The sequence below is a fragment of the Acyrthosiphon pisum genome, chromosome A1 (assembly GCF_005508785.2).
Source record: "Acyrthosiphon pisum isolate AL4f chromosome A1, pea_aphid_22Mar2018_4r6ur, whole genome shotgun sequence".
Lineage (NCBI taxonomy): Eukaryota > Metazoa > Arthropoda > Insecta > Hemiptera > Aphididae > Acyrthosiphon > Acyrthosiphon pisum.
Genome location: NC_042494.1, coordinates 142,165,842 through 142,184,287, shown reverse-complemented (window position 1 = coordinate 142,184,287; position 18,446 = coordinate 142,165,842). Strand labels below are relative to the sequence as shown.

General features: G+C 29.4%; 1 protein-coding gene and 1 non-coding gene across 4 annotated transcripts; both read right to left on the bottom strand.

Moving 5' to 3' along the window:
- Window positions 1-2,660: 2,660 nt before the first annotated feature.
- On the bottom strand, window positions 2,661-17,351 carry LOC100163786 (transcription factor E2F6). Of its 3 annotated transcripts, none has more exons than XM_008183511.3 (10): window positions 16,857-17,351; window positions 14,352-14,458; window positions 11,168-11,289; window positions 9,333-9,462; window positions 9,023-9,245; window positions 8,834-8,934; window positions 8,432-8,589; window positions 6,910-7,026; window positions 6,634-6,847; window positions 2,661-4,679 (listed from the first exon to the last, which is right to left on the bottom strand). In XM_008183511.3, the coding sequence occupies exons 2-10, from the start codon at window positions 14,425-14,427 to the stop codon at window positions 4,555-4,557; spliced, it is 1,266 nt and encodes a 421-aa protein (XP_008181733.1). In that variant the 5' UTR covers window positions 14,428-14,458; window positions 16,857-17,351; the 3' UTR covers window positions 2,661-4,554. The 3 variants fall into 3 exon arrangements, with proteins under 3 accessions (XP_008181733.1, XP_003243650.1, XP_001945228.1); XM_003243602.4 differs by having other exon boundaries at window positions 9,023-9,248; window positions 16,857-17,350; XM_001945193.5 differs by lacking the exon at window positions 16,857-17,351 and adding an exon at window positions 16,269-16,769 and having other exon boundaries at window positions 9,023-9,248.
- Mir998 (microRNA mir-998) lies at window positions 5,249-5,307 on the bottom strand. The gene has a single exon (NR_040174.1). It is a non-coding gene; the product is annotated as a microRNA mir-998 (primary transcript).
- Window positions 17,352-18,446: the final 1,095 nt, after the last annotated feature.

The following is an 18,446-nucleotide window of genomic DNA, read 5'->3' as shown; positions in this document are numbered from 1 at the left end:
ATTTGCAAATTATTTCGAGTTAGAAATTCATAAAAATTTTTCTTTTTAAATCTGAGATATGAAAATGTAATACAAGATTCCTTATAAGATTTTCTACATTTATCAAATAAAAAATGTCTATAAGAAAGCTAAATTAAATTTTTATGATCGTTTGAAATTCAAATTTTTACAACATTGGATATTCACTCGATTTCTCATGTAGCGATTTCCTTATTTTGTTGTAATTCAAAAACGAATAACTGCAGATACATGAAAATTTTACTGTATGTTTATATTAGCACCATACAATTTTGAAAATATTTTGACTCTTTTTGAGCTGTTTACGGACATTTTCAGTTTTCAATTTTTTTAGTTTTTTTTTTCTATAAATATCAATAATGTTTTATCTGTTGGGACAAAAAGTGTAAAAAATTAATACAAGGCTCCTGATATATTTATACAATAGCAGTTGAAAACCATTAAAAATACATGGGCATAATTTTTTTTATAAGCATTTATAGATCGAATTTTGACAACATTTATGAAATTTAAAATTGAATAATTATTTTGTAGTTTAACATTTATAAAATGTTCAACTTTTATATCTAAGAGGCTTGAAAATTTAAAACAAGATTCCATGTAAGTAGTTAATTCTGTTACCAAAAAATCTAAAAAATACATGTAAGCACAGTTTATTTTTATAGTCGTTTTAATTTCAAATTTAGACGAAATTGCATATTAAAAAACCTAGAATAACTTTTTAAATTATTTTGTTATGATTGTATAATATTATTCGTGGGTACTTGAAACTTCTAAAGTATAATATTATATATCTATGATAGTATCACGGTTTATTGTTGATGTATAACGTGTTATAAGCATATACCTTATATATTAAGTATAAGGTCTATGGTTATAAGTAATAAGTACCTTATGGATATTGTGATATGATTAATTTGGAATTTATTACAGGTAGATACCTATTATAGCGAAATTCCAATATGGCGGGGCTAACATTTCTTCAGCCCCGCTCTACTTAAATTTTGAATTCACTGGGCTAGGGAGTCAGCACAAACGCGGGACCAATTAGAACAAACGGCACTAACGTAGCACAATCGAATGAAAAAAAAATATTTCGAAATTTCAATCAGGCGGGGCTGGGGAATGGACCTCCTATTATAGGTCATTTTTTTTTTAATACCATAGACAAGTATATAATATGTCTAATACCTAGACTGACAAACCGTCAGTAGTCCAGTATGGATTGTTATCTGCCCAATAGCGGTTATTTTGTTTGTTAATTATAGTAATTACCCCATTGTTGGTAAATTTTGATTCGTCGGTCCAACAGATATACCGTAATAATTGTGGTTGGTCTTGTAATTGTATCATAAACCATGCAATGAATGAAAGCCTACGCTGAGCATCACCGCGGGTTCTAACTTTTGTACTAAATTAGGCCTATATCAGGATGTAATTTTTTTTTTTAATTTAATGGAGTTTTTTACAAGAAATTCAAATTTCTTTACTTAAATACCTAATGGAATACCGCGGGTTTAAATTCACGTAAACCAAAACCTGTAATTCTTCCGGTTCGGTGGCCTCCCCATTTAACTCTCTTCGATTTCGCCGATTATCTCTTTGTCTTGCTAGTAGCTCACCACTATTTATTAACGACGATTCGACTCGAAAAAAATAATTGTGAGGAGGGTGATATCGATCAGGATATCGTTCTGTATACAATCTAGCAGCTGTTCGAGAATTACAATGGCATTCACCATAAACTAATATCTTTCTAATAACTTTTTCACAGTTACTTGGCATTTTAAAATAATTTTTAAATTTAAATTGTAATGACACATATATCACATACGAGTTTTTTTATTAACTGGTTTTGAATTTTAGTAATCACGTTTAATCGAATGCTATATCTTATTATTTTTAAATTTGCCTGAAATAATTTACTAATGATGTCATTAATATGGAAACATTTAGACACATAATGCATGTTATTCTTAGCGCACGATAGTTGATAAGTAAAATTTTGTTTATTTAACATAACTAAAATAAAATAAATTTTAGAGATTTCCAGCAATCTAGGGAGTTATTATTTCTATAATTTATTTTAAACGATATTATAATTGATATTATTTTCCAAATAATACGATATTATGCACTATGTCTAAAAAAATATAAGGCAAATTGCATGGAAATTCGTAGTATTTTTGGATGGTAAATTGTTGAAAAAAAATCAATAATATTTAAGTTAAAACATTTGCTCGTTGTCATTCAGTCAATTTTGGTTTTAGAACCATGGTTAAGAGGTCAAAATGACTAAAAAAAATTCGGTCTATATCCGAATTTGATATTTAAAACACCGGTTGCCATTTAAAAAATAGGAAGTTGTATTGCGCATGCGCACACTGAAAGATAATATAAGCAATTGAAAATCATCAGAAAATATCTATTTATGTATTCCTTAACTCCTCCCGAAAAACCCATAACAATCCGAGGTCACTGGATTGAAATATGTTGTGTTACCTTTAAAATAAAACACACAGTATATTATATTAAATATCTAATACTAATCATAATTATTAAAATGTTGGTCAATAAAATAAATAAGTCAAAACTCCAATTATTACATAAATAGTTAAATATGAAATTTTTAATAGCTGGTATTCACTAATTTTTTGAATTTCAAATTCAACATTCATTTATTATAACCTCTGACTTTATTAGATTGGTATAAACTAGACAATAATTTTGTTTTAAATTTATTAAAATAAAACTGTAAATCAAAAATGTCTATTGTATATTAATAATTAAACTAAAATAATAATAATAAATACATAAATTACATTGGCATGTTGTCCTAAAAAAAAAAAAAAATAATAATAATAATAATAATAATAATAATAATAAAGAAGAAAAATACCAAAACAAAAGGTGAGTTTCAGATTTAAGGTAGATATTTATCAGAAATTTTTCATTCAAATGTATTTCAAAAATTACCGACCTGTGGAAAATATATTTAACAATAAGACTCAAGAAGATTGTGAAATTTACATTAAAGCAATTGATTGGTACTTAATTAGCTAAAAGTGCATGGTAAAATGCAATTGGACGAACATTTGATTAATACGGAAACCAATTCACTAATCTCACTGAATGCTAAACCAAATTGTCATTGATAGCACAATAGATAATATACTATATTAAAACCATTTAAAAAGTAAACTAGAAACTGATGATGTATATCAGCAATTCTCAGCTGGTGGGGGGGCTCTTATTGGTGGTTACGGTACCCTGATTATTTAGGATCGCCGACACAGAATTTCATTGTGTCCCAAAATGTTGCAGGAGTTTCAAATTTAGGAGTCTTCACTTTAGGTTAAGTCACTGATATATACAGTATTTTTTAATGTTAAATATTGGTAAGATTAATTAATTCAAAACAATTTGTTTGCAAATTATAAAATTGGTTGATCTTGAACTAAATTTCACATCTATGCAAGAACATTATCGCGATAAATATACGTGGTAGGAATACACATACAAAGACCTTCAGAGTTCAGACTAAATAGGTTTGTAAAAACATACACTACATATTTGTATATGATGAGTAACCAACAACTTGTAGTGTTAAAATACATTTTAATCCAAAATGGACATCAGGTATAATGTAGTGTATCAATCGATTGAGATCGCCGGATTGGGTATAGATCATGAAGAGAAAAAAATACATTGTCTCAATATACAAGTGTATAAAAAAAACAAATTTGAGTACTTACATAAAGGTAAATTTACAAAATTAATTTTGGAATTATAATTCTAATTTTCACTTAATCACTATAGGTAAATTCTAAATCTAAAAGTAATAAAATATACAATTTATATTTTAGACATTTTAATATACAGAAATTGATTTTATAATACACAAGGTGTGTTTCAGTTCTGAATGGCGAGCATACCCATTCCTTGTACAACAGTTTTATTTTAAGGGAAAGCTCAAAATTTATTTTTAACAAATAAAAGGCACTAAATAGCATAAAATATAATTTTGTCTCTTTTAAAAATAGCGCATATTTAGCATAGTAACAAATTACTAGTAAATAAACGACCAAAAATTGCACATTAACGAAAAGAACATAAACAGAAATAAAATTGGTTAAAACAAAATAAATAATAATATGAACACATTATCATAACCGAATTTTTAATTTCAAATACAACGATACTTGAAAATACTTATTTTTGTACCTTGATATCAAAATAATTGTATGTCCAAAAAATAAAAAATAGATTGGAAACTAAAATAAAAACATAATACATAGTAAAATTAATGGTTTTTAAATAATAGTTATTCGAGCAAATTTAATTTGGGATAAATTAAAATTTCGTTTAAAAAAAAATATGAAATAAAAAATTGTTTAATTAAATAGATATACCAAATGGTAAGTAAACAAAAGAATTGTTATACAAGGGAGAAAAACAAAGGGATTTACAATTTGCAAAAAAAAAAAACACACATTTATATATATATATATACTAAAAATTATTGTATTAACCTATTTATAACCTGAAGCCAAACAAGTCACCAAGACCCTCATCTGAGTCCAGACAGTAGTTGTAGTCATCTTCGTTTGGAGGTTCAAGCATCAAGAAAGGTTCGCAAGATATCTCAAATGTATCTTTGGCTAAAAAACACAATAAAAGGTGACTACAAATTATGAAAAAGCACTTATTCAATAAAAGCAACTAACTTCATGCAATTATGAAAGAAGAAAAAAAGCTTTAAAAACAGTAAGACAATGCTAGGCTAATAACAAACACTTTTTCATTGTAAATCCAAATATAAATACATTATTATGATTTAACTATAGCAATGAGAAACAATTTACTTTTGTAATTTTGACACATATCAAGACAAAATAGTTAATAAAAAAAAACAACAGCTAATATACATTACATATTTATGAGTACATACTACTATCATTTATGAAACATGTATATAAATAGTAAATAAACTCATGAACACAATATTAATATGTTAATGTTTAACCGTTTAATACAAAGCTATTATTAACATTCTCATTAGCTGCTTCACTGGACCATAATCTGAATTAAGTAGATGCACATCATTATCCATCATTAATATTATTTAAGTACAATATCTCATGTTATACACAACATCAAAATGTGTTTATGTGGTATATGAAGAAGCGCCGATTGTACATAAGGCAGAAGCAGATAACACACCAGGCGACAGCTGAATTCCATGGTGCTACAAGACATACATTACATGCGGCACTCGTAAAATTCAGCGGACGACCGACATGACTGTGTTTTCCCAACAGCAGTATACCCGAAGCAATGAATGGCAATTTTTTTTTAAGTTTTCGGATAATGTGGATGGATGAGCAAAAATATAACTACAGTAAACGGTATAATTTTGCTTTTCATATTCCCTGACAAGTTACAACAGGGTTATAGTATTATTATAAGATTAAAAAAGCAAAAAGTATATAATACAAGACAAGGTTAGGTAATATAACAAAGAAGCAAAAAAATAAAAATAAATAAAAATAAAAATTTTAGTATTATTAATAATATAATAAAATAAAAACTTTGTACAACAAAATGATAATTTATTACTTTTTAAGTATCATTGAGATTCATTTAATTTGGTTTATCTATAAGAACATTATTATAAAGTCTAAATTACATTCAAATACACAAAATTTTTATTTTGTTAAGATTTACGACTGAAGTTAACCCATAAGTTATATACAAGATAAAGAAATATAAACTAATAACTACCAAAAAAAAAATATATATAAATATTTATTATAAATAATGAGATTTATCTCGCAAAATTAGTTAAGTGGTAAAAAGTAATAGAAAAAAGGTGGCAATAATATTGTATTGTAACCAAAAAGTAATGACTTTATCTTGTACAAATTCAAAACATGATGTGAATAATACACATACCAAACATGTACTATTAAGAATACTAATGAACTAAATATAAAATAGTAATATGACATATTTATATATATTATTCCACTAAGGGTTATTACAAATATTGCGGATTGCCACCTTTCAGTATTAAAATATTTGATTGAATAGCAATCAATCATTTAGATAAAATGCCACTAACCAATGAGAGTATACAACAAATGTTATGGTAAGTAAATTCTATTTAATGTTTCACATTAAAAAGGTATAAGAAGGTAGGTATCACATGTTTCAATAAACATTACAAATTATGAGATATAGTATTTTATATAATATTGTTGTAAATAAAGTTGTAAATGACTGTCAATAAAAAACAAAAATAAAACAAAACAAAACAAAACAAAATAAACTACAGGTAAACCAATGAACATGATCAGCGATCACTCATTTAGAATAATATTTCTATCATGCATCATACTGTTATTATTCACTTAAATAGTTGGGAAAAAGTGGAAACCAAATATAAAAGCTAGTATAGTATTAAGAAGGTTAAATATTAGTTTGAACTAAAAAAAAAGTAGAAGAAAATATAAGCGAGCAACAGTAACAGTTTGTAACTTCATGGCCATATCATGCGTAAACCAGGATGTGCGTGTAAAACGTAACGTGGTATATGTGTAATAATTTGCATACCAGAACCACTTGTACTAGGTATATATTGCTGATCATCCAATGGCTCTTCCTTGAATTTTCTTATTGTTGTATTCTCTACATTTTCTACAGTTTCTGATTCCTTGATGTTTTCCATTTTATATTTGTGTGACAAATATGTTGGTGACTGTTGAATAACTGATGATTTTTGAGGCGATTTTATAACCGTATTGCCAATTGTTGAATTATTGGAACCCTATAAAAATTTTAATTTAAAATTAATTCAAATGTTGAAACATTAATGACAATTATACTAACCTGAGATGTATACGGCCTTAACTGGCTTTGTGGTTGGTGTAAAATTGTATTGGTATTATACTCTGGGCATAAGAACACCTCTATTTCACCAGTGTTACTTTTCATATACATCTTTTGCTATGAAAAATAAACATTTTAATATAAAAAAGGGTATAAGTAGGGAATCACCAGGGCTTGGATTTCAATGAGAAAATGCATTTACATATTTATTTTTGGAATGTCTTACACAATGCTTTCCAAGTATTCCATATAGTCACCACAATATTTTTTTGCATGTTTTTAAAGCATCTTTTAATTTTTTAAGACATTTTTAATCTATTTCTTCTATTAAAAATTAAAAATTTGACTTCATTGAAATATTAACATATCACTACATAATTTTTAATTATATAAGATCAGGTAATTTGGGTTTAAAATAGATAAGGCTAAAATGTATCCCTATGTCACAACAACTAATCAACCAATTTAATCACACACAACTTTTATTGGAGTATTATAGTGTAGTACAGTACCTAATATAATGTAATACAAATTTAATTTTTTTTTTTATTGTATTTAAGCCTGCCAACTATGGCCATTAGCTGTTTTAAGGGGGGGGGGGGCAGTTGAAACAGTTGGTTAAACACGTTTTTTTAGGTTTGGCAGAATTTCAAGTTGGGCACCTGTAGGTTTCTGCCATGGCCACAAATTAAATTGTTTATTCGGTTTTTTACATTTATAAATTTGAATTCAAATTTTTTTTTGACATTTATAGAAAAAAACTAAAACAATTTTTCATTTTAAATGTCTATAAATAGCTCAGTAAGAATCAAAATATTTTGAAGATTTAATCATATAGATCAGGGATGGGCAACTGGCGGCCCCCTTACCTTTTTTATCTGGCCCGCGCTACATTTTCAAATTACTTCATATAATTTTATTATATTATTATTTTCGTGTTTTGTAGTAATTATTTTAAAAATGTCCGCTAAAAAGCGTAAAAAATAAATTTTGAAGGACCTTTTTTTTTTTTGCTTTCTCCTATGCACTGCGGCCCGCTAGTTACTTTGAGTTGCCCATCCCTGATATAGATGATTAAAAAATGTCAAATAATAAGTTCTACTTAATGTGATCACTGGTTTGTAGAATCAACAGTTTATTAGAATCAAAAAAGAAAATCCCAAACCAAATCTTATGTGACTAATGTTAATTGACCCAGTGGCGCCGATCCACATTTAAATTTACATGAGTATATTTAAACATATTTATAAGTAAGTTTATATTAGGGTTGGTACATCTAGATTAAATAATTGAGATCGCGAAGTTTTGAAATTGCTCGACCATATTTTAAAAACTTAGGCGCCACTGAATTGATTAGAATTACTAAACTAGTACTACTTTAATTAGAATCACTTTTATGTACATTCTTATCATTTTTATGGTATTGAAACTAATTAATTTATAAGATAAATTAAATTTTTTTTAACTTTCATTGTAAAATTGCTCCACTCAGAATGTAAAATAAATTCAATATTATACTTACATCTCCATCAGTATGATCTTGAGGTACTTGTAATTCAGTTTCTGGAGGGGCTTTAACAACCAAAACAGTCTTTTGTCTAAATGATTCAATAGACCTAATATCTTGATAAGTTACATATCCAAATCTTTTATCTTCAGTCAGTTGTTTTATATCTCGTTCTATAAAAAATATTAATAAAATATTGTATCATACATATTATATAACAATGAAAAAATAGTAGTTTAGTAATTAAAAAATAAAAATACTTTGTAAAAGAATTTAACTAATAAGCATATGACTTATATCCACAGTATTTCATATTATACTTAGAAATTGCATCATAAACTCAATGTTGATTTAAATAACAAAATTAATAATGTTTGTAAGAATTTAAAAACTATATTTTAATTATTTTAACTATACCAGTATTTAAAATCAAATTATCTAATTCTTCTTCTTTGGCTTTCATTTTTTCTAAGTCTTGTTGAACATTATTTTTGTCCGACCCAAATGCATTTCCACCTCTGAAAAAAGTTGTTTTGTGAATACCACAATACTTACAAGTCTACAAGTATAATATATTTATTAATTAATATATTTTGTGCAACTTACTTCCATTGAATATTATTTTTGGATTTTTTTTCCAAAATTCCAATACCTTCTAGAACATTGGTTATGTCATATATTCTTCGTTTTTGTACATCCAACTTTTCTGATGCTATATTTAAATCAACAACACCATCTGTAGAATTTTCAAGCAGACCAATAAATTTTTTGGTCAATAAACCCAAAGAGGTATCATAACGTGTTGGACGTTCAGAACACTTCTTTGCTGCTACTAAAATAATAAATATTGTACATTTATTACTTAAATTTAAGCATACATTTAAATAAATTAAAATCTTAATATTATTTTTCTAACCATTTTGAGCAGGACTTGGTTCACTACCAGCACTTGAACTTGACCATTTTCTCATTAGCTTAGCTGTTGAAGGTGTAACATCGTCATATCCAAAATTGAGTGACTCTAAATTTAATCTTCGTTTTACACCCTTAAACAAGATATCAATAAATGATAATACAAGTTAGAATTTGAAAATATAGAGAAATACCAGTCTTTAAATAAATAAACATAGGGTCAAGGATTTATTTTCTAGAATATTAGAATCACTCATGTATTTTACTCATTGTGTACAACATTTCTAAAGTAAAAATACACATTATTTCTATATACATTTTTTGGGGGGATGGGGGCAGTCATCTGTTGGGGCTGTAAAAATTCTTTAATTTTCAACTTAGGGATTGGTCTTGGTAGCAACTTGAATCTAGTTGGTACCTTGGGAGGTAAAGAAAGAGAAAAAAAAATTAATAGTAGTCTCTTCTAGTACTTATCAAAAGTCAAAAAAAAAATTAAGGAAAAACTGTAATTTTTAAGTAAACCCAGTTCTTGATAAAGTCAATTTTATATTTTTTGCTCAAACTCATAAATAAATAAGCGGAGATACATGACATTTTTAATAAATATTTGTATTATATTATGAATTTCTGTACATGATAAAATTTTCAAAATATTTTAACTTTTTTTGAGTTATTTGAAATTATCAATTTTTTTTAGTTTTTTATTTATAAATGTCGATTTTAATTATATCATAACTTTTGAAAATAGTTGAAGATTCCTCATTATTTTCACTAATTAAAAATTACTGAAAATACATAGTCACAATATCTTTTTATAAGCATTTGTAATAAGAAATCATAAAAATTTCTTTTTAAAACTAGTCATAAGTTTTTATACTTATTACAAAATAAAGAAGTTTACTGGAAAGTCTTTAACTTATTATGAACGCCTAGAGTTCAAATTTGTATGAATTTCGATATTCACATGTAAAATAACGCTTTTTATAGATGGTATAATAATATTTAAATATTTTTGATAATCTTTTTGATAAAAATTTTCAATTTTCAATGTTTATTCTACACATCTTGTTAAAAACTATTTCAATGAGTCAAAAAGTTTGAAAATTTAATGCAAAGTTCCTATTAAACTGTTATTTTAGAAATTTAAAAACATTAAATACCTATAGATAAGCAAATTTAAAAAAATATATATATTTCATGTTCAAATAGGACAAATTTCATTAAAATCACAAAAATTTGCAAATAATTTTGTAATTAAAAGAATACAATTTTTAGTAATTTTGTTGTGATTTAAAAAAACTATTCGTGGGTAGGTATTTGAAACTTTTAAAGTTTATAAGTATATTATTATATTTTATACACACAATGGCATTTTCATGTTTTTGTCAAAAATTAATTCAACCTACTGTGTTTAGTAATAGTAAAATGAATTACATCAATAGCAATATTATCGTAATATGATACAAAATAATATAAGCTGACAGACCGTCTTTAATCAGAAATGTGTTTTTCATATACAATTAATTCAAATTTAACACATCCATTATGGTGACTAACCCACTTGACACCTGTTATACAGTAATGTGGTACCCACTTTCCCACTTACTTTTTCTTTAGTAACAGAGCTATTAGTAGTAAATAATTGATAGGCTATTTAATACATAAATAAATGAATATTTTACAATTTCAAAATTAAGACTATATAGTTTTTTTAATTTTAATGTTATCCAGATTAGATAGGCACATTTTGTTTTATTTATTAAATACTTTACCATAAAGTTAAAAATTAATTACTTTAATGGTTTCAATATTCAAAAACTATATTACATTATTACTTACTTGTGATTTAGTTAATGGTGATGTAAGAGGATTTGGAATGATTTGATTTTGTGGTGTCATACCATATTCATGATCTAGCAAATGATATGGTGATGGTGTTAAGAAAGTTGTCATATTTTGATCTGTAAAAGAAATATATTATAATATGTATTTAAATAATATACAATATGAACAAAAAAAAAACTATTAAATTAAGGCTTGAAAATAATATTGTGTAATATTTATATGTTTAAGTTAAAAGTTTATCTACTTAAAATTATCTAGTAATGAAGTGGTTGTAACAAAAAAAATTGTTGGTATGGCATCCTCTTAATTATTATAAATATATGCTGATTATTTATAAATATGCCAAATATATAAATTATGCAACTTAAATATAATAAGTACCTAATATAAATAAATTTACCTATTTAGCTAAAAATAATTACATTGTTATAACTGATTTAACTATTTGTAACCGATTGTCTATGGGTGTCAGTGTATAGGGGTAATGGCCGCCATGATACTCGAGGTCCGGTCCTTTAACAATGCACTGCTGAATGTCTATTGGGTAAAACCTATAAACATTGACCATCAACTTCTACGATTTTCAAATACCTTTTAAAGTTAATGTTAAGTGGGAGGTTGTGGACAGGAAATCCTTGCTTTATAACATATAATGCAAAATTATTTAGCTCAAATACATAATAACCATCAAAATTATATTTTTATTTTAGAATATAATTAATAAATAATACCTTAAAAATTTATACACAATGAATTGAGTTTTGTTTAAATTTCTTTAAGTTTAAGAAATGTTGGCGGACTTTTTATTTTTGTTGCTGCGCAATACAACTAAGATAGCATTAAGTATAAATACAGAGGTAGTACTTGCTAATACTACAATATAGCACACATAATGACTTATCAGTTTAGTAAAATACTAGATCCTTTGTTGTAAAATAAAAAGGTTATAATGAATTCTTCTGTCTCCTAAGATTAGCATATAATGTAATTAAAAGGGTTACAACAAAAACTTTAGATTTAAAATCAAAAAGATTAGAAATATTGATAGGGTATATAAATTAATTGGAACCAAAAGAATTATGTGAATGCTTTAAAAATAAAATGAAAATTTTTTTTAAATAAACAAAAGCTACTGTTTATTAAAATAATATATGAATATATGGATAGTTATGCATATAGTTCATAATATATTATATAGAAAACGATAGGTTATGTATGTATAAAATATTAAAATAAGTAACTACTAAGTGTCCAGATAATAAACTTAGTATACAGGCTACAACAGGAAGACCTGACAAATCAAATAACTTTTGTTCTAATCAATATTTTTAAATTTTAAATTTAAATTTATATCATTTACAGGCGCTTACATTTAAACGTATGAGGTATACCTACATTTTTTAGATTCTGAGCGGAGCGAGAATACCAACGAATCTGTATACAAAATCTCTACCAGAAGGAGTTCTTTGATTTCAACATATAGTACCTTATCTTTTTTCAAATTGGATCAACATGGTACTTTAGAGAGGTCATTTTTCGATTTTATCAATAGTTATTTAATGCCACAAGAAAAACTACTGACAAATCACGAAAAACAGCTAAAAATGGGATTTTAATTTCTAAACCCTTAGTTTACCATCATAGAAATGAATAAAAAAAAATAATATTTTAATATTAATTCAACTTACAGGCTATAAATAATAATATAAAAATATCCAGACTGACAAACCGTTTCCGCTCTGAATCGTTTTTCTTATACAATGATATGATATCAGTGAATTCAAGTTAAATGCAATCAGTGGCGAGGTAAACTAAAAATTTCCAGAGGCAAGTTACAAATGTCCCAAGTATTAATGCATAATAATGTATTAATATAATATAACTAATTTTATTTCAGACTGTTATTGACTACCTATGGAGAATATCATATTACGTTTACTAGGGGACCCATTTTCTACCACTCACCCCCAGGGCCGTATTTAAACATTTTGCGCCCCCCCAAAAAGTTATTTCTTAAAATTTAAGGCACCTATCATTTAAGGTCATAATTTATGGCTCATAAATGTGGTTAGATTTTGAAATTTTTTTTGGAAACCTTTGTTGTTCAATGAGTTAAGAGCAATCAGTGAGGCACACAGAAATTGTCGGTCAGACTTAGTTTCAAAGTTATACACGAGTTTGCGAGTTCCCATCCATCAGGGTTTTTTTTTTATTAAATTTCTTTATTAACAATAAAATATACAGTAGGTACAATAGGTAATTTCTGATTTCACCAAAATTATTAAGCTAAATAAAATCACATTTACAAATTTATTTATCACTATAGCAACAAATAAATAATTATAATATTATAATATTAATTAAACCTAAAGGCTATAATAAATAATAAAAATATAAAAAATCCAGACTGATAAACCGTCTCTGCTCAGAATCGTTTTGCTTCTACAATGATATTATATCATCGAATTCAAATTTAATTTTAATACAATCCATTATACATTGACCCACTTGTAACCACTGTACAGCAGAGTGTCATCCACTTACCGGCTTTTTTTAAATTTCATTATATTTGTTGAGTTAAATTGATCCAGTCGTAAAAAAAAACATTTTAAATTCAAATAATTTATAATTTTTTTAATATTTTAAGAGAATTTTTAAATAGCTACTTAACTTGTTAAGTAATATCTAAAAAAATGTATTACCTAACGTCAAAAAAATTGACATTTAAAAAATGTTAAAAAAAATCATTTGACTTAGATAAATGTTTTTAAAATCAAATTTTCTAGAACCAGATTTACCAATTGGCTATTTCAAATTTTCAAATAAAATTTAAATCAGATCTAAAATTATTATTTTCATTATTAAAAAAATACCTGGTACTATACCTTTATTGGTTAGTGCCCAAACCAATAAATTATACAAATTATTTATATAAAATTTAAAATTAAATAACAAAAGTTATTAAAGAGGTGTAATTCTAGTATATTAGTATCTTATGACTAGAAACTATAATTAAGTAAACTTAATAAGATAAACCTAAGAGATTAGGTACCTATATAAAATATGTATAGGTAGATTTTATATAGTTGACAGTTATAATTATAGCTGATAAATTAATAGTAGGTAAGTACTTAATCAAATATAAGTAATAAAAAAATAAACTTAAAAAATCACACACCTAATTTAATTATTGCTGTATTTGGAGTAGAAGATCCATCTTCGTCCAGATTCAACATCCTGCATGCCTTAGACATTTTGTACAATATACTTCAAAAACTGTTAAACCTAAAATAAATAAAGAATTTTGCTGTTAAAAATAAATTATTTTTTAAGTTTTAATAAAATAAAACAGGTAGGTACTAAATATAAAACCTTACACCACTAATTGAAAAGTCCTCAAATATTCAAGGAAGCCAGGAAAAAACTCTAAGGATGGTAAATCATAAGCTGGAAAGAAGAAAATGAGTTCTGTACTTGGTTCTTTTAACAATATGCCCCCCTCATCATAAACAAAAAAAAGTACCAAATATATTTATCATGTTATAGGTAGATGCCTACATTATTTTTCATAAATTAATAAATTAATTAGTTAAAAAAAATATAAATAGGTAGGTAGGTACGTATACCTACATAATTAGTAATTATTAGATAGGTATCTAATCAGTTAAATACACTTGAGATAAGAAAAAAAATATACTAGGACGTACCTACCAATGATGTGAATTAAGATTTGGTATTTAAGTATTTTATGAGAGCAATAATGTTGAACATTTTATTTGTTGATTTCTGTGGGTTTAATAATTTAAATTTAATTTTGTTATGGGGGTTGCACAAGGAATAATGATTGTCATACAGTGATATTGGAAGGGGAGGAAAAACATTTTTACTATTTATTATTTATTAAAAAATTATTCAATAGGTACAAAAGGTATTTATCATATTATGGCAAATTTACAACTATTTAAGATACAGGAATAATCAATCAACTCCTCCTACAACTATTATTGACATATTATTATATTATAGATAGGAAATTGATATTTAACACTAGTTGATTTAATGTGATTGATCAAATAAAGCTACCTTCAAAGGTATTGATTATTATTATTGAAAAAGGGTTTAGACCTAATAAGTATATAAAAAAACAAATGTATTTTTTTTTTAATCTCATTTAGATTAAATTTTCAAACATTATCCATTCTATTAAAATAAAAATATATCACAATTGTAGATATATGTTATTGGAACAAAATGTATACCTATTGAAATTGTTAATTGATTAATTATTAAACCTACCAAAATATTATTCCCAGAAATAGCTTATTGAAAAATATGTGTAATATAAGATTAATACTAGGTAGGTACCTATTAAATGATTATAATTTAATTATTAGAGAATAGTACGTACCTATATGTATAAACTAACTAATGAAACATAATCTATCAGGTAGGTAGATAGGTAAAGTTATACATTTTAAACTTTTAAAACATTTATTACAACTAATTTATTTTGTAATTTAGATTTTAGATAGTTGATTATTTTATGGGTACATGTAGGTAGTAGGAACCTAGGACAAATATAATATATTTAGTAATTTTTCTTGTCAAGATTATCAAAAACAAGGAAGACGGATTTCTTGGTGTGTCTGGATTATCACTTTACCGGCTTACTAAGATGGCTCAAGCATAGGTACAAGTTTAGAAAATTCAAAAATAAATATTTAAAAAGATTCAAATTGATAAAAGAATAATAAGCTGAGTTTGCAGCAGTGTTAGTGAAATTACCTAGGTACATCATTATTTGTTTCCACCCCAAATTCAACAGAACGTTGACAAAGAAATACAAATAAGTGAAATTCAAACACGCCATACACCTATCAGTAGCTAATACAAAAAGCATCAAAATAAGATTTCTAGACAAAATCGAACAACAGTGCATCACTAACAAACTCATCGGCGGACCAGTTGACGTGTAGAAAACGAAAGGGTTGTTGTATGAGGAGCAAGACAAAGGGATTTGATCGGTCGCGATCAGTTGGAAAAATGTTGACTTTGTCGAGTTATCGGTGTGCACGGACAGTAACGAAAACATTACCGAATCGACGGACGAGGTGTTTAGTCGACTTCAGCGGACACAAACACTGTCGCTGTCCCTAGGGTTGTTTTGCAGAGCGACGGACTATTGTGGCCAGTTCGCGTGGCGACGGTGACTAGCGGCCGCGACGGACGACGAGCACATCTCATTTGACGAACGGAATGCGGCGGCACGGCTCGACGAGACGGCGCGATTTCAAAAGTCCCGGAAACAAAGGGGATGAAGAGCCAGAGACGCTGTAACGGCAGCGCGGAGATACGCGGACATAGAGGTTATGTTTTGGCTGGCGCGCGCGCGACCGTACCAACGCACGAAACGCCGCGAACCGCCTGGCGCGCGTGACGACCTGATAGGTAGGGGGGTAGTGGACGGGTAGCCGGGAGGGGCGGTGGAACTTTGGTCGGAAAACGCGAAAACTGGACGGCGCCGAGTACGCGATATTCGCGCGAGGCTTTTTGAAACGACGGCGCGACGTCCGGTGGCCCTCGGGAGGGGGGCGGCGACGGACGCGGTCCAGATGCCGGAGGCGAAGTGTCCGTTGCGCGGGAGTCTGCGGGACCCCGTGCTTGGCAGTTGCGTTACACTTACCCAGAGAAATCGTCGGCGGTGACGACGAAACGCCGGTCAATGGTCAGCCGCGGTGGCGTTGACGGTGCGGCGATCGCGTCCCATGTCGTCGGCGCCGGTGGATATGGCTAGCGGGCACACGGCTCACTGAACGGGTTACGGCCGGAACGCGAGACAAGACGCTAGTGTCCAGTCGGCGATAAACAACACTGAACACAACCGAATCGTACGGAACACACGCACACGTACACAGGCCCACACTCACACACATGCACACACGCGCGCGCGATGATTATGTGGCGGCGGCGGCGGCGACGCGTACGCAGATAATACGTTACACTGCGGCATGGGAAAAGTCGTAGCTGCTCCGGCTCGCAAACACACCGGGACGACGACGGTTCAGCGGTTGTAAAGCTATTTCGTTCCCTCGAGATTAGACGGTGAACACGGGTTACTTTTCGTAACACAGCGGCGGCGGTGGAGCCTTTGTTTACGCGAACCGACTGTGCTGACGGCGGTGGGGGGGAGGGTGTCTCGCGACGGGGAATCGAAGCGGTCCGTATGCGTGTGCCGGCGGTGGCGGGGTGCGACCAATCGGATGGCTGCTGCCGTGTGCCGTTGCTGTTGCCCGGCCAATGGCGGGCAGGCCGCGCGGCGGCAATCGGCGTTCAAACTGTTTCCCGCTCATCGAGAACAGCTGTTGGGCTCGACCCCGGAACCCCGCCGCGTCGACCGGCTTTCCCCACCACTGGGACGGAGACCGCCGCCGCGGCGGGAAGCGCGCCAAAAATCGGATTCCTCCGCGTGCTGCAACACAACACACGGACAGCGCGCGCGCATGCGCTCTCGATGCGTTATATACATATTGTAATAATTCAAAATACATATGGTGTGCCCGGCGTGTATACCTACTGTGCGTTTAAATAATTTAATGTCACAGTTCACTGTTCGGTGTTGTCTGTAGTTATTAGTTGGCGATAGTTTGTGTGTAGTGGTGTGTAATGCGTACTTGTGTGGCGTGTACGAACCGCGAAGTGCACCATAATAATGAGCTGTGAAGTTGAACGCTCAGCCGGCGCGCGCACAGCGCACATCGGCGTTCGGCAACACCGGCCTGTCCGTCGATCCCTTTTAAGTTTTTATTGTTCGAAAACATTGGTGAATCCGTTTTTATTTTTTAGCGTGTCGTTTGAAACTTATTGTACCTACTCCTGTCTCCTGTGACACGCACACTCCGCTCGATCGATTTTGATTATAATATTTGACGCTTACACATATTATATGAGTCAAAATTCATTATATATTCCAAAAATTAGTTTGACCTAAAGAAAAAATGGTATATTTCAAGTTTTTACAGGCACGTTCAATTTTTAATTTTTTTTTGCTATTTTATGTACTTTTTAAAACGTTGGTGCAAACGAAAATTGGTGCAGAATGCAGATCATTATAGGTACTTTTGAATTTAAAGCCGTATGACGATTGACGATCATAGATCGGTGGCAGTAGATACTATACTTGTCAAACCATAGGTCAGGTTACCTGTCATGATAGGTCCCGAAGGGGGTCTCCCCTTTTGGAGACTATTCCCACCAGGAGGGTCCAAAGTGCAAA

Bases quoted from the DNA above. Each gene is read 5' to 3' on its own strand.
- LOC100163786 (XM_003243602.4), bottom strand. From the start codon at position 14,427: ATGTCTAAGGCATGCAGGATGTTGAATCTGGACGAAGATGGATCTTCT. The intron at 9,249-9,332 runs GTTAGAAAAATA...TTATTATTTTAG, and splicing joins ACCAAGTCCTGCTCAAAATG to TAGCAGCAAAGAAGTGTTCT. The intron at 8,935-9,022 runs GTAAGTTGCACA...AACTTTTTTCAG, and splicing joins AAAAATAATATTCAATGGAA to AGGTGGAAATGCATTTGGGT.